We start from the raw sequence: 15,000 nt of genomic DNA on the forward strand, positions 1-15,000 counted from the left end.
GGAGGCGCATGGTATCTTGTGCAAAAAACGTGTTTATGCCTTTTGGCGTAGGGGAACTGACCTTAACTCTAAGTTATCCTATTTTCTGATATAAATATTCCTTTTATCACTCTACTACGATAGACGACACATCCGCTGATCCGTACGAGCCAGGTTAGTCTCAGCTCCAACCCCGATCTAGACTTCCGGTACTCGACGATCTTCACACCGATCGGTCTGTACAAGGGCCAGCTGTACGCGATCAAGAAGGTGAAGAAGAAGAGCATCGACATTACGCGTGAGATGAAAAAGGAACTAAAGTTGCTGCGTGACATGCGCCACGATAATCTGAATGCCTTCATCGGCGCCTGTACCGAGCCGCCCAATATCTGCATTATCACCGACTACTGTAACCGGGGCAGTCTGAAGGTAATGGAGGATAACGACAGACCGTGGATGGAGCGCTGTACCTTACTAACGCATGTTCCTTTTAGGATGTACTGGAAAACGAGGACGTCAAGCTGGACAACATGTTTACCGCCTCGATGGTGGCGGACATTCTGCGTGGCATGATCTACCTGCACGAGTCACCGCTCCGCTTCCACGGTGCCCTCCGTACCGCCAACTGTCTGATCGATTCACGTTGGGTGGTGAAACTGAGCGATTTCGGTCTGTTCGCGTTCAAGCAGGGTTCGGAGGAGGTACCGGACGAGAAGGAGAAACTGGAGGAAACATGCCAAAGTGAGTTGCGAGAGTAACGACGATCCAGACTCGTAGCAATTGAGGTGTCGAAGAAGACAGAAGCGATTGTTCTCCGAATCAAAGGCTATTTTGAGCTTGATTTGTGAGATGTTTGCGTTTCATTTTCAAGTTTTATAAACAAACAAAGATGGCCAGCTTGGTAGTGGATTGCTTCAATCCACTCTGCAATTAGGAATGTCCAAACAGAGTAGCCATTGTTTACCGATCAGCCATTGTATGCGACCTGATGAGAGCATTATGTGATTGTCCGGTGCACTGTTAGTGCACAAGAAACATCTCAGATTCACACCCTTCACATTCCTTTCTCTCTTTCTTTCGTCATCTCAGAACTGCTGTACCGGGCACCGGAGCTACTGCGAGCGGGATCCACGGCAACGGTACCGGGCACACCCAAGGGTGACGTCTACTCGTTCGGTATCGTCCTGTACGAGATCTTCACGCGCCGTGGCCCATTCGGGGAGATCGAATGCACACCGATGGAGTGTCTGAAGCGGGTACTGAACCCACTGGACCCAAACACCCCGTTCCGACCGGCCATTCAACCGCTCGAAACCTCCTTCGATTGTGTGCGCGAGTGTTTGCGCGAATGTTGGGCTGAGCGGCCCGAAGACCGTCCGGACTTTAAGGCGATCCGCAACAAACTGCGGGTACTGCGCAAGGGTATGCGACCGAACATCTTCGACAACATGATGGCCATGATGGAGAAGTACGCGAACAATCTGGAGCAGCTGGTGGACGAGCGTACCGATCAGCTGCAGGAGGAGAAGAAGAAAACGGATGCCCTTCTCCTTGAGATGCTACCACGGCCGGTGGCGGAACAGCTGAAGCGGGGCCATAAGGTTGAAGCCGAGAGCTACGATCTCGTGACGATCTACTTCAGTGACATCGTCGGCTTTACGTCGATGTCGGCCGAAAGTACGCCACTGCAGGTGGTGGACTTTCTGAACGATCTGTACACCTGCTTCGACTCGATCATCGGTCACTACGACGTGTACAAGGTGGAGACGATCGGGGACGCGTACATGGTGGTATCGGGACTACCGATCCGGAATGGGTTGATACATGCGGCCGAGATTGCGTCAATGTCGCTGCAGTTGCTGGAGGCGGTGGCTGAGTTTAAGATACGGCATCGACCAAACGATCGGTTGTATCTGCGAATCGGGATACACTCCGGGCCGGTCTGTGCAGGGGTGGTTGGGTTGAAGATGCCTCGGTATTGTCTGTTCGGTGATACGGTCAATACGGCTTCACGGATGGAATCGACCGGGCAACCGCTTAAGATCCACTGTAGTCTGCAGACCAAAGAGATCCTCGATTCGCTCGGTGGTTACCAGTTCGCCGATCGTGGACTGGTGCCGATGAAGGGGAAGGGTGAGCAGCGGACATTCTGGTTGGTGGGTGAGGATCCGGAAGCACGGTCCCGGCGTACCAGGGAACGTACAGAGCGGCGCGGTTCCAGAGCACTGAACAAGTATCTCGGTATGCTAAAGAGTGCTACCAATGTGCCGGGTGTGCGCAGTTCGCTCAAGACACGCTCGATGGCATTCGGTGCGCTACCACGTGGTTCATTGCCACGTTCGTCTAGTCTGGAGTCACCGAAGCGGTTGCGGTTCGCCAGTGGTGCTATGCTGGAGCAACATCGGTATCATAGGTAAGCCACGGTGTGATTCTGAACTTGTATCATGCCTATCATTTACTCTCTTTACTCTATTATTGGCAGGTACAGCGATGATGCGTTGATGGAAGTCATCTCGGACAGTAGTATTCGACGATCGGATTACAGTATTTCCGATGCAACCGAAGACATCACTGCCTCCTGTCCTTGCATCGATCAACTCGGACAGACGAGCCTCGCCGAGCCGGCCTACGTGCTAACGAACTGCCCAACGGTTACGACGCCATTGCTGAACAGTAGTATCGCCACTTAGCACTCCTGGCAACCTAGCAAATAGTCAGGGAATGTGGCAGAAGAGGGAGCCGGGCCGCAAAGTATTCGTTAAGTTAAGTAAGGATTGCTGAGTTGATCCGGATTGTCGAGCTCTCGAAATTGGATCGACATTCAGCTGCGCGGCCACATACCGATATCTAGTCATGTCCTCAGTGTCTATCTGTGTGCTTAGTGCGGTATACGCAAAGGTGATATAAACAGGATAGGAAGAGGAGGATAAGGAAGTCGACCGCGGTCACACGATATGAAGAAGGCTCGTGTGTATGACACAGACACACGTCTGTGTGTAATTGTGTGAAAGCGTGACGTAAAGAGTGGGTGCAAGGAGGGAAAAGATGCCAGAGCAGCGCAAAACTACTTACCCAAATCGTCTATCACCGTTGCTAGAACTCGCTGTAACCGTATTTCGTGACATCATTGTGAAATAAAACCATTTTGAAACAGAATACCTTCGTATTTATTTATTGGGCCTCAAAATACCCTAAAGTATTCCAAAAGCTAACAATGAATTGCGCTTATAAATAATAAATAAATGACCTAATACCAATAAATAATAAACGAATCCTTTTGTATGTCCACAAAAAACATGCTTCTCTCCATCATTGCTGCGTCGTTTTTGGACAGTAATTTTCCCGATTTTCCCGCTATTCCCGGATTTACTCAGAAAAGCTCAAAAGTTACTCGGAAAAGCTCCAAAGTTTCTCAGAAAAGCTTTAGCCACCTTGCGCGTGCTTTCACGAGCTCACGCACACAGATAAACGTTTAGCAGCAAGGTTTTAAGCTCGCTTCGAATTTAGTCCGGCTAAAAACTACTTTTTAAAAAAGGTCTATGGGAAGGTTGCCCATTTACTTATTTTTATCGGTTTATGTTTGGGCCCTGAGTTAATTCAGTTGTTCTAAGCAATATGTGAATATCTTACTTGTTCCCTTAGATAAACTACAATTTATCAAGCCTAGTTCCTGTTGTTACTCCTCCTCCTGGTAGTACCCACCGGAAAAAGGTGTTTTGGATCTAGCATCTCAAAAAAACTGTGTGTTACTCTGCCTTTTAATTCGTTCAACCGAATGCGATTACAGCTATGTCCATCATGCGAAAGATTTTCCTACATTCGATTGAGATCTACGCACTGAAGAGTGGTTGCTGCATCACAAGAGCGAGGAATCCTATTTCCAGTCAGAGGTAATACTTCTATCTACATAAATGCACAATGAAACGATTCATTTAGCCACTTCCAGGCACACGTAGGTCCCTGCTAGAAAGCCCTTCGCATAGTTTTAACAAACAATCGGTATTCCATCTAATGTGAACCGGACTCCTCTTTCGGAATAATTATAAACGCTCCACTAACCGGTACGAACTGGAAAACCTTACCGGATTCCGGATCTCTTGTGTGTGTGCGCTGAAGCGCCAACTGGTCAGCTGATACATACGACTAGAGGTTAAATTTGTCTAATAAATCAAGATTAAAAATATAATGAGCAACCTTTGCAAGAAGAATGCCGGCAAAGAAGAAAAGCCATCCGGGCAGTCACAATCAATCCCAAAATGGCACAAGCGAAACGGAACCGACCGATGACGTCGGAGGATCTCGTCGTCATCTTGTGTTGTTCGCACAAAATAGCCACCGACGGGCAGCCAGACAAAGCTGATAGGCCGGCCCGGAATCGGGAATCGTTTCCTGGAATTTTCGTAATCGCAAAATTTAATTTTAAACCCGCTGACCGCCCGCTCTAGCTTGGCATAAAACGAGGAGTTTCCGTGCCGCCATTTGTGGCACATTTTGCGGTAAGCAACCATCGGCGGTTTGATAGTGCGGTTGCGGGATGATGCTCCCGGTAGAGTGCAATGACGACGGGAGGAGTTCGTGCAACCACGCGCCTATTAATCAGGCGGGTAGGTTGGACGATGCCGGAGTCTGGAGGAGGAACGCGAACAATAATTTGAAGCAAAAACCAAAATGAGCCAAAAATAAGAAGCAAAAACATAAAAATCGACGCGAATCGGCATCTTTATCAGCCTGGAAGAAAGTAGAAGCTCTACTTTCGTAGCGTAGTTGTCGTGAATTTTTGGAACGGTTTTCGGGTTCTCGATGCAGATTGCGTTGTTCTGCTTGCAACTAATTTTGCAGGCAAACTGTTTGCAAAATTCTCGAAACACCATTGTGCATGGATTAGATATTCTTTTCATTCAAGATAATGATTCCCAACACTAATCAAGGCAAGGTTGTTTAACAATATCTTGTCTTAGTTGCAACATATTTCCTCGCTATCGCACGAAGGGTCTATTTTTAGGTTTTTTTATTGTGTCTATGAGTGCATTTGAGGGACAATATGAAGCAGCAAAAGCGCTGTCGCTTGATCAAGAACATAAACTAGCTGAAAAAGACCGTGACGTGATGGCGCAATCATCAATGTTACCGAGCAATAGTTCACACCGAAACGTCTACGACGACAACCGACATGCTTATCGGTGAACCGCATCGATTAACACCACTCTCGCGCCTCCGAAGACCGTGCTACTATCTTTATTGACCGATCAACCGGTTGCGGCCGTCCGCCCACTGCGTACCAAGATGTCACAGCGCCCAGGTCGCGGGCTACAGTTCCCACAGTACCTCTTCTTCAAAGGGAAGGTTTTCCTTCTTCTTTCCGTCCATTCCTTTTGTCTTCCTCAATCATCCCGATCTTCACACATTCCGTGCGTGCTCGACATTGTATTGCTAGTGCGTACTCGGGGGCTGGTGGTGGTGGTGCTGCTGCTGCCGCCACTGCTGCTTACCTCCCCGCGCTAAGAATGTTTGCTACTGCCGGTTGAACCGAGGCCAACAAGTGGAAAGCGATTCAGGTTTATTTCCTTCTTTGCAACGACGGTGACAACGCCGACCACGGGCGAAGACGACGACGGGGTCGATCCAGTGAAGCCGATAATTTTACGAGACATTCCGTAATAACTCGTTAATGTGATAATTCATGAGCTGCTGGAGCCGGACGATTGGCCGGTTTGGCGCACCGCTGCTGCCACATGGATCTGGACGAGATGCGAGAACCTGGATAGCTGCACCAGCAGTAGTCTGTGCAAAAAGGGAAGCGAGAAAATTGAGCAACCGTGAAGCTGTGCAACAAGTGACGGCCAGTAGCAGCGGCAACAGCAGGAACAGGATGAAGGTGAACAATAATGTGTTAGTATAACGAACTGGGACCATTATGCCGGCGTGCGGCGGGATGCTGTGAGCATAAATACGAGAATCACATAAGGGAGAAACAGAGCGCAATGAGTTGGGGTCGTAGAGAAACCATTTAGTACCTGATCCAGGAGTGTATAAATTCTATGGAAGTATATGAACCAGATAGAAATTTAAATTTTCCTTACATTTTTTTTATGTTGAGTGGCTTATGTTTAGTTTGGATTCCAGCGAAACAGAAAACGCAAAAGAATTCCACATATCAATTCAGGTTTTTTTTTTTTTAATTCATTAGAAGAAGAATACGCTTGAGTTATAGTTTTGGCAGCACACCATCAATAATGGAAAGATGTGAGCCTTGCTTTTGCAAAGTCAAACATAACGACAACCATTTCCTTACGTTTCGATAACCATCGTGCGTAGGAAGTGTTTTAAGAAAGGATTTATGCAGATTCACCATTGATACCAGCGTTTCAAAATGCTGCCTAGACAATGTGGCTATGCCATCGATGGGAAGGGTATTTTCTTTCTGGTATTTGTATCGAAGTATTCTGACAAATATATATATAATGCATAAAAAGAATCGTAGATACTACATCCTCGATACGCAGATTCGTTTTTCACTAAAAAGTTCCAATCCAAAAAGTAAATAACCGAAAGCGTAAAAAGATATTTGTCAGCCAGAATGGAATCAGATTCTACTTCCACCCAAACTGCTGCGTACCCCAACGGTCAAGTTCGTGTTCGATATATCCGCGCTGAAACACGCTTAGATCAACAGGCACGAGCAGCGGATTAATTAGCGCAGACCATTCTTTAAAGTTCCAAGTGGCGGGGAATTCAGCGGATTTTTTCAGCAACAACACTAAAAACAACGGAAAATCCATCGGTGAATCCCGTGGTGGACCCAAATCGCGCTAAGTTTGGCGAGGCACTTAAAACAAACCATTAGGCCGCGAAGTTTGCCATCCGGATTAGCAGTTGCCGGGAGAGTTGCATGGCAACAACCGCGATCATCCCATTGGGGACTATCGGAGGAAGGAATCCGTACCGCAACGGACGTAGAATATGCCGGACACAAATACGAAACAGTTAGAGACGTTTGTTTGATGTTATTGCAAATTTAATGGAATTAGCAAATGCCATATCTGGTGGAGTGCTGCGGTTGGACTGCTTTTCTAGAAGGACTCATAATTACCAGTTGGACGCTGTGCTACGACGTGGAGCAGGACGTAGTGGTTTTCTCACTGAGATAGGATCTTCTGTTGTTGACGAGAGCTAAATGGTACAGTTTGATGTGGTTATTTTCGTTCAAAAATACATTCGACTAGTAGCCACACGATCACGTGGTAGTATAATGTGAAAAACACGGAAAAAATAATCTAGATGGCTTTTCAGTTCCAGGAAAGACATGCATACGTATGAAAAAAAACTAACGAGGAGCACGGTTGTTCCACCAAATCCTTTTTTGATTTGTATACATAAAATTTACCCGTTTTTTGTGGTACTTGGAAAGAAGTTGAAGATAACAGAGGAAGGACGAACAATCGTAGAATGATTGAAGACAAACATCAAAAGAAAAAACATGATTGAACATATCGCATTTCAAAGTCCCATGGAATAGAATAAAAGACCCAAATTGGGTAGCACTTTTAATAAACTCCAAAAGTATAGAAAACACATGCGGAACGTGCCCAGAGAAATTGAAGTGCACTTTAAACTGAATTCGACTTTAACCGGTATCAGCAGATGAGCGCAACAGTTGGCCTTTTTCACCACTCACAGTATGGTGCAAAAAAATATACAACTTTCGGATCATTTATGTAAAAATCTTGAACTACTCATTAGTGTTCGTGGGCACAAGAACCTAGATGATGTTATCACAAAAACTGGCTAAACATGATTTACGGTTGTTTTGTACATTCTTTTTCTGTCCCATACTGTAGCTAATTGTTCACCACGCACGTTCGCGCACATTCCCACCACGACCACCACCACCACAACATTTTTCAAACGACCACGGTTGAAGACGGAGGTCCTCACGTTTCGCGCTCCCCGGAGATCTACTCCTACCGCAGATTGTTTTTAACGTAAAAACTAGTAATTTTATATCTCGTGTTGTCCGTCCAGGTGTTTGAAATTGTCCTCATTGGTCTCCGACAAAGCCCTTTTTACTCCTCGGGGGTTAAGTGATACTTCGGCGTGAAATATGGGAAAAGGTAATCCAGGCTCGTGTGAAAGTGATTAGATAAATTGTAGTTGTATAGATTGTGTTCTATTCGAAGCGCGATTTTGTCGGTTGGCGTTAAACTGTGGAACGGTGAATTAAGGATCAGGCGCCTGTCCTTCGGAACTTATTCGCCTATTTTGCAGTAACGTTTTGTCGCATGTCTGTCTGGAAGGGTGGAAGTTCCGGCACTTCCGGTTCCAGCTACCGGTGGTCGCATGTAGAAAGGATCAGCTGTTGACGATCAGCAGTCGCTGGTTGGCAGCGATGATCTATGCTTGACGGAGGACCAACGTAGGTTCTCTCGGTCGCGATCGTGGTTCTTTCGAGGGCAGTTTCGAAATGTGCTAACAAACACCGTGTTTGTCCCGCTGGCTGGCGATCGAACGATCGCGCGGTCGCTGGCCGCTGGTGCGTTCAAGTCATCTTTGCAAATTACGATTCCGCGACCGTAAAGTGGGTTGCGTGGCGGTGCCGCTGCTGTTGCTGCTGCGGCTGGTGATGGAAGGAAGGGGTCAGGTCAAAGACGTTGGTGGTAAGCATAATGAGCATTGATTGAACGGCTTACGTGCGTTACCGTGGCCGCGGCCTCCGCCGTCGCCGTTGCTGCGCGTGTCGCGGTTAGTGTTTTCCTTTTGCTCTCGCCTCTTTCGCGATCAACAAAGTGTGCTGCAATTGCGAGTGTCTGTACGAGCGTGCGTGCGTGCGTCCGTGTGTACGTTTCGGTGTGGCGGTGGTTGGACTGCGGGGGGGGTTTTGTTTTTCTCGATCTCGATGCTGACGTGCTGCTGCGTGGAAACGGTGGTGATCACAGGGATACTCAGGGTATTGTGCACAGAGGTTGTGCCCATTCCAGCAGCAGGCCACCGAAAACCGAAGACAGTCGTGTAGATAAGGAAGCGAGAGATGCAACATATTATCAGAGTTTGCCGCCCCCGGACTGCAACTAGATGTCAGCAGCATTGTCAACCCCTCAAAACTGTCCCACAAAACGGGAAGAACCAAAATCAATGCCAGATCCGCAGCAGCAGCAGCAGTAGCAGCCTAAGATCGAGAGGAATGGCGGTAGGAAGGGAAGGGATCGAAAGAGGAGAAAGACAAAAACGCGACGAGAACGCAGAGAAGGCTCACTCGCGTACATGCAAACGATTCCAGCCCGCCAGCCAGCCAGCCAGCGTAGCGTACCCAGCATCAAAGCAGTCCGAGAACGGATGATAGAACCGCAAGAAGAACGCGACGGAACGAGCGAGACGGGGCGAGCGAAGAAAGGGTGAGTGCGTGAGCGAGAACACGATCGCTGTTGCTGCTGCTGCTGCTGGTGGTTATGTTATTGTTGTTGATAGCGCGCGCCACGCGAAGAGGAGAGGCGGTGGGTGTGTGTAAGGCAAGAGATAAAGAGAGCAACAGCAACAGCAGCAGGCGAAGAGGAGAAGAGGCGGGCGAACAAGAACGCGCGATCGAGATCGAGCCTCGGCCGGGGCTGGTGGCCTGGCGAGTGTGTTGCGTGTTGGTGACGTGTGTTGTGTGGATGCTGCTTCGTAGTGGTGCGGCAAGCAGCGATCACCCGAAACAAAGCGAAAACAAAGAGAGAACAGGAGAGGTATAGAGAGAAGGAGAAAGAGAGAGAGAGAGAGAGAGGCGAAAGGGCAAAAGAAAGGCAAGGGAAGGGGAAGAGAAGGGGTTTCGCCCGTTGTGGTTGTGTGCGTTGAACCTGCTCCGAACAGATCCGCGGTCGACGATCGTCGTCGCTCGTTGCCAGCATCACACCGCGATCGACTGCGTACTGCAATCGCGCCGCCTGCTGATTGTGCCCTGTACTTGTGTGCGTGTGTGTGTGTGCAGTTACGAGAAGCTGATCGAGAGACACTCGATCTTCTCGGTCGCTCGGTGAATCCCGGTCCCTACCCCCCCCCCCCCCCCCCCCTCTAACAGCAGGAACAGCAGCAACAAGTTCTGCGAACCTCGCGAAACGCGAAAAACGTATGCGGGGATCATCGTGCACGCACAATTATCAACAACACAACGGCGGATTATTAATGGTGAGTAACGCACACGCACTCGAACGGTCCCGATCGATTCCGATTCCCTCGAACAGACACACAGCCATTGAAGCGAAATTCTAGACCAAATGATGATCAGTTAGCCACCTTTCAAAGTGTGGAGTATGGCCCTTTCCAAAACACAAACAAACCGATCGATCATATCGGCTGTGGTTGGAAGGTTGGCACCGGCTGGTGGCGCTAGACGATCGTGTCGATGGTTCTGTCGTAAATTATTATGCTCAAAAATTGCATAATAATGAAAGGGTTGAAAAAAAGTTCTTTAAAATGAAAAGGTTTTTGTTGATCTTTTGCACATGATCGTATGATCGTACGATCGCCGGGGATTGGTTGGAAGGTTGGTACCCCCGGGAAGGGGCAGAGGTAGACGGTAATCTGCGCCACACTGCTTCATAGAAGGACGGTGTTTACCGAGGGGAGTTTTAATTTTGAGGGAAGGTGGACGAAGCATCATTCCAAACTCTTAGTCTTCGCCAATATTGTATGTCCCATTCAGGTATTAGTAGATTCAATATGATTGAAGTAAAGATGAAAGCCGTTCAGCCAAACGGTACCGTCTATTCGGCATATTTACCGCGCCAGTGAGAAGTCGACCATTTCCGAAAATTTTCAATTGTGAGAATTCGTGTCGGCGCGGAAGTACTGCTACAATGCTACCGGCACCGTAGACGAATACGAATGAGGCCCTAGTTATGCTAACCACACAGCGGTCGTAGAATCGCCGTAAATGTTACTGAGGCACAAAAAAGAGGCAATAAACAATCATCAAATAAAACGTGCACTGGAAGTTAAGCGAAAAACACATGGCGTAGTCGATGCTCTCTCTAAGCAATGCCCGGGTACAGTTGGCTAAAACCATAAAAAAACAGATTCGTAGAACCGAAGTGGGATGCGCTGTAATCGGTCTTTAGAACCGCGATATTGCTTCTTGGAATTAGCATCTCTTCGGGACTGATTCACGGTGGACCACAAAAAAAAACGAACAGCGAACAGCTCGAATAATCGGAGAGTTGTTTGTATAAGGGCAGAATGATGTGGCTTCCAAAAGCAATCTGTATGATTGCGGTGCGAGTTGTCACACTCTTGAAATAACTATCATCAGTATTATTAACTAAAATGAATTTCGAATATTTATGATTATTTTTACCGAATTAAATCTTTTACGTAACCGAATGAATGATTTACTCAGCTTGTACAAAAAATATTTCTCTATTTTTCATTTTGAGTAGCTTCCGAATACAGCTAGACCGTTCCTATTGAAATAAATGTCCACAACGAATTGCTAAGGATATGGTTAATTCCACAGCATTGGAATGAATGTGAAACCTAAGGCAGCAATTGATTGGCGATTACGATAGCAGGCAAAACATAATAGCTTCGAACCATACTGGACGCCTCCAATTCAGTGTGCCGATGTCACGGGCACCGTCCCCCATCCTGATTGCCATCCACCGCAACGCGCTCCGTGACATTTGATTCCAATCTCGGCAGCCAACCCGGTCTTCCGCCTCGAGTGCTGATTGTTGGTCGGTACGGTGTTTGATGAACGCCAGCGAACGTCCGAACACAACACGTCGTCGTCGACCAACGACGGCAACAAGTGGTTCCACGCGTTTGCAGGGGTTCGCTTGTTGCTTTCCTTCTTCTCCCTGCTCGATCGAGTGGATCGATCGATCGATCGTTCGTGCGCGCGCGAAACCAAATTTGCGAAAAGCGTCGCGCCAAGTTCTTCCCCCCTTTCGTCGGTTGGCGCTCTTCCGGCATCCATTCCCCCGGCAACCTTCCCAAACCCAAACGTGTCACAATCGTGTCAGCGGCGAAGTGCCTTGGTGCCCGTGACTTGAATCGCAACTTCTCGAGCAAATCTAATTGCGTTACCCAGGACGCCGTAGCGCCGTAGGTTTCGGAGTGGAAAGTGATGAAAGCGGCATCGACAAGTGTGCCGGGACGGGGGGACGGGGGGTTTGCCTTGCCACCGACGATGGGAGTGAGAGATTGATGCTGTCTGTTTTGCCAGTCGGTTTCTGCGCTTTCTGCAACGTGATGCGGTCGTTAGCGGGAGCGGTCTTATCAGCTGATGCAGCGCACCCCGCTAGCAGTGACACTCTTTGCCCTGCGTCTCTGTGCATACGACATTGGCTGCTCCTCTGCTGCTTCGTCCGATGATTAGTCGGTTTGGTCAACGGGTTTTGTTTGTTCATTCCCTGCAACCCTGAAACCCTGAGATGTGTTAGTGTTTTTTGGTGTTCATTTCCAGGAATTGTTCATTTTGTGGTCTTTCGAATCACGTTCAGCGTGACCATGACACGGTACATTGCATCTTCTGGTATCCTCTGAATTAAGGAATATTATCCCGTACCCGCATCATCATGGCTTGTTGCAATCGATTGTTGCGAAGTGTGCATTGTTATCGATGCGCCTCAATAATGGTGCATTCTGTTTACTCCTCAAAATCCTCCAGCTCGTTCACTTGCCGTGAGTTGCTGGTCGGGGAGATTGTGCTCGCCCATGGTACGTTGATACGCTGGTCTCGGATCACTCCTTACGGTTCAGTAGCGTTGGCGCATATCTGGACGAGGCGAGTCGAAGCGAGTGCCTTGTTTATCTGCCTTCGTCCCAAATGAAGGATGAGTTGTGCGGGGTCTTGCACCCACCATCAGTGCTCCAGTGCGATCGGAAGTGCGTGCATGCACCGGAAGCTGACTCTCGAAGTAGCTCCCGGTGTAGTGGAATTTCAAGATGAAGCAATGGAGGGGCAGGGATTTACACACCAGCGCACACTGGAGTGCGCGATTGGCATCCTCATCTTCTTTGCCATGTTCCATCGTCTTCGATTGCTTATCCGGAAATGAGGTTTTCGCGGGGGTTTTTTTTTCTCTTCCACCGTGCATCTGGTTTTTCGTTTTGTATATAACTTGGTTTGCACGGTCGATGAGATCACTGGTAATATGAATTTTGTCGTAGTACATTTCGTCAAAAACGCACTTGAAGGGTAAACTACCCGTTATCGATTGCTTCCATGATTGCTTTCGTTCGATATTGCCTGGATGGCGCCACTGGAGGCTGCTATCTCTAGGCAGCGCTACATTCTGTATGCAAACATCTTTCCAATATTTTCCTCCCATCCTACAGATTCCAATTCAGTTTTACTTACGTTCCACTTACAAGCAAGTAAACGGTACATGGGTTTCCGCACAATTGTCATCGTACCGCGTCATCTTGTTCTCTCTCTCTCACTGTATTTACCTTTTTGGGTAGGTCGAACAGGGCTGAACGTGACCATCACGAAAATAGCTGGGCTTTTCCCGCTGTTCGTCACCATGACAAAGCTCATCTGACGCAAACGCACGGCATGGCCGCGATCTTTCTCGTTCGCTACGTCATTTACGTCACTTCTAGCCGGAAGGAATGTGTCCGAAAGAACTGAAGGTTAAGAACAGGAACTTGTAATTCATGATCGTCCAAGGGGAACGTGATCAGTCCAAAGTAGAAGTATGAATGCCAAACATTGTAGTTTGTGATAGTTTTGCTTACACGTGCACGTGCTAATGATTCGACGCTAGACGATGACGATAAGCAGTACTAATCAAAAAGAGACTAAAAATAGACATCTTGCTCAAAAGCTCTACTTTCCTTAAGCCGGCTTGTTATCAGTAGCGTTGCAAACACGGTTGCCGTTTGAGTACCGTAGCACCGCGTGTCACTGTAAATCGCAGACAAAAACGGTTTTGAAACATTGTTCCATCACTCCGTGTTGTCAACCAGCACCGCACCGTAGGATGACTGCGAGGGAGAGGCACTTAACGCACCTGTAGCACGACGGTGCTCCAATGCTCCGTGTTCAATAGCCGGGCATTCAATGAGTATACGCAATTTACGATAATGGTGATGGAAATGAATGAACGCACTGCCCACATGTATGATAATGAAAAAAGGGGATGTTTCCAGGCAATTTAGAGTCCAATTCGAATGCCAATATGCCCGGTTAGTTTATATTCTGTTGAGGACAAAAAAGTAATACCGTATCCCACACTGAGCGGATACCGAGGGAACACATACAGCAACACGAATTGTTCCATCGATTATACGGTTACGGATGGTACATTCGTTAGTGTACAGCAGTGCAATGGATTCCAGGAAGTACGAATTCAATTAAAAAGAATCCCTAACTCATTTCACATTCTCTGGGCAGATAATAAACAGAAAATTGTTTTTTTAGCAGTTCTGTGTTGTTGTCGTAAACTAAAATAGTTTGTACTGCGGTCTGTGCGTCTCTCTCTCTCGCTGTCTCTTTCTTAAAGTTACAACCAGTGGCCAGTGGACGCTTTAAACCCGTCGGAAGAATAGCTACATTGCAAGCGGGCCTTTTACGACCTACTCGCCGGTAGTGGGCAGCAGAGCAGTAGCATCATTGGAGAAGCCGGTCCTCAAATGGATCTTAAATGAAGAAAGGGTCTGGCTAGTGCTACAATGTGTGTTAATGGTTGTTGGTATTTTGTTTGTTGTCCGTCACCGGCTACGGTAGACCACGAGATAATTGCCTTCCACAACACCACCCCCCATCCCCACCGCATTACTGCACAATGGAGGCGCCTGGTAGAATAAATTTTCGAACTATAGGATCGTTTGGTCTGTCCCGCAGTCTAAATGATTTATTTACGAACCCGTCTGGTCTATTGGTGTGGTGTCTATTTGCGACGCAACATTGGCGAACGGAATTGGCAAGGAAGCATCTCCTCGCATGCCGTCTCAAGGTTGGAAACTCCAGGCGTCCAATGGCGTAGGTTCCGAGTCCGGTAGCACAACATTTTGTTCCTTTTCGTCGGTTTCTGCCACCGATTT

The 15,000-nt window shown here is 47.9% G+C and overlaps 2 protein-coding genes across 5 annotated transcripts in view; both read left to right on the forward strand.

Annotated features, from left to right (window-relative positions):
- The window catches only part of LOC125953398 (guanylate cyclase 32E), a 46,459-nt gene extending 43,377 nt beyond the window's left edge, over positions 1 to 3,082 (forward strand). For both annotated transcript variants that reach the window (XM_049682953.1, XM_049682954.1), the window contains 4 exons: positions 124 to 408; positions 474 to 720; positions 1,069 to 2,392; positions 2,462 to 3,082. In XM_049682953.1, the coding sequence (XP_049538910.1) occupies positions 124 to 408; positions 474 to 720; positions 1,069 to 2,392; positions 2,462 to 2,669 (2,064 nt within the window). In that variant the 3' untranslated portion in view covers positions 2,670 to 3,082. The remainder of the gene's footprint in view (positions 1 to 123; positions 409 to 473; positions 721 to 1,068; positions 2,393 to 2,461) is intronic.
- A 4,815-nt stretch (positions 3,083 to 7,897) lies between these two features.
- LOC125953389 (receptor-type guanylate cyclase Gyc76C-like) overlaps positions 7,898 to 15,000 on the forward strand; it is a 60,358-nt gene continuing 53,255 nt past the window's right edge. Inside the window, exon 1 of one of the 3 annotated variants that reach the window (XM_049682934.1) lies at positions 7,898 to 8,090. The gene's annotated coding sequence lies outside the window, so the exon portion shown is untranslated. Of the gene's footprint in view, positions 8,091 to 10,018; positions 10,138 to 15,000 lie in introns of those variants that run through there. The other 2 variants (XM_049682936.1, XM_049682935.1) reach the window with 2 other exon arrangements.

Source organism: Anopheles darlingi, chromosome 3, assembly GCF_943734745.1.
Source record: "Anopheles darlingi chromosome 3, idAnoDarlMG_H_01, whole genome shotgun sequence".
In the NCBI taxonomy this organism is placed as follows: Eukaryota; Metazoa; Arthropoda; class Insecta; order Diptera; family Culicidae; genus Anopheles; species Anopheles darlingi.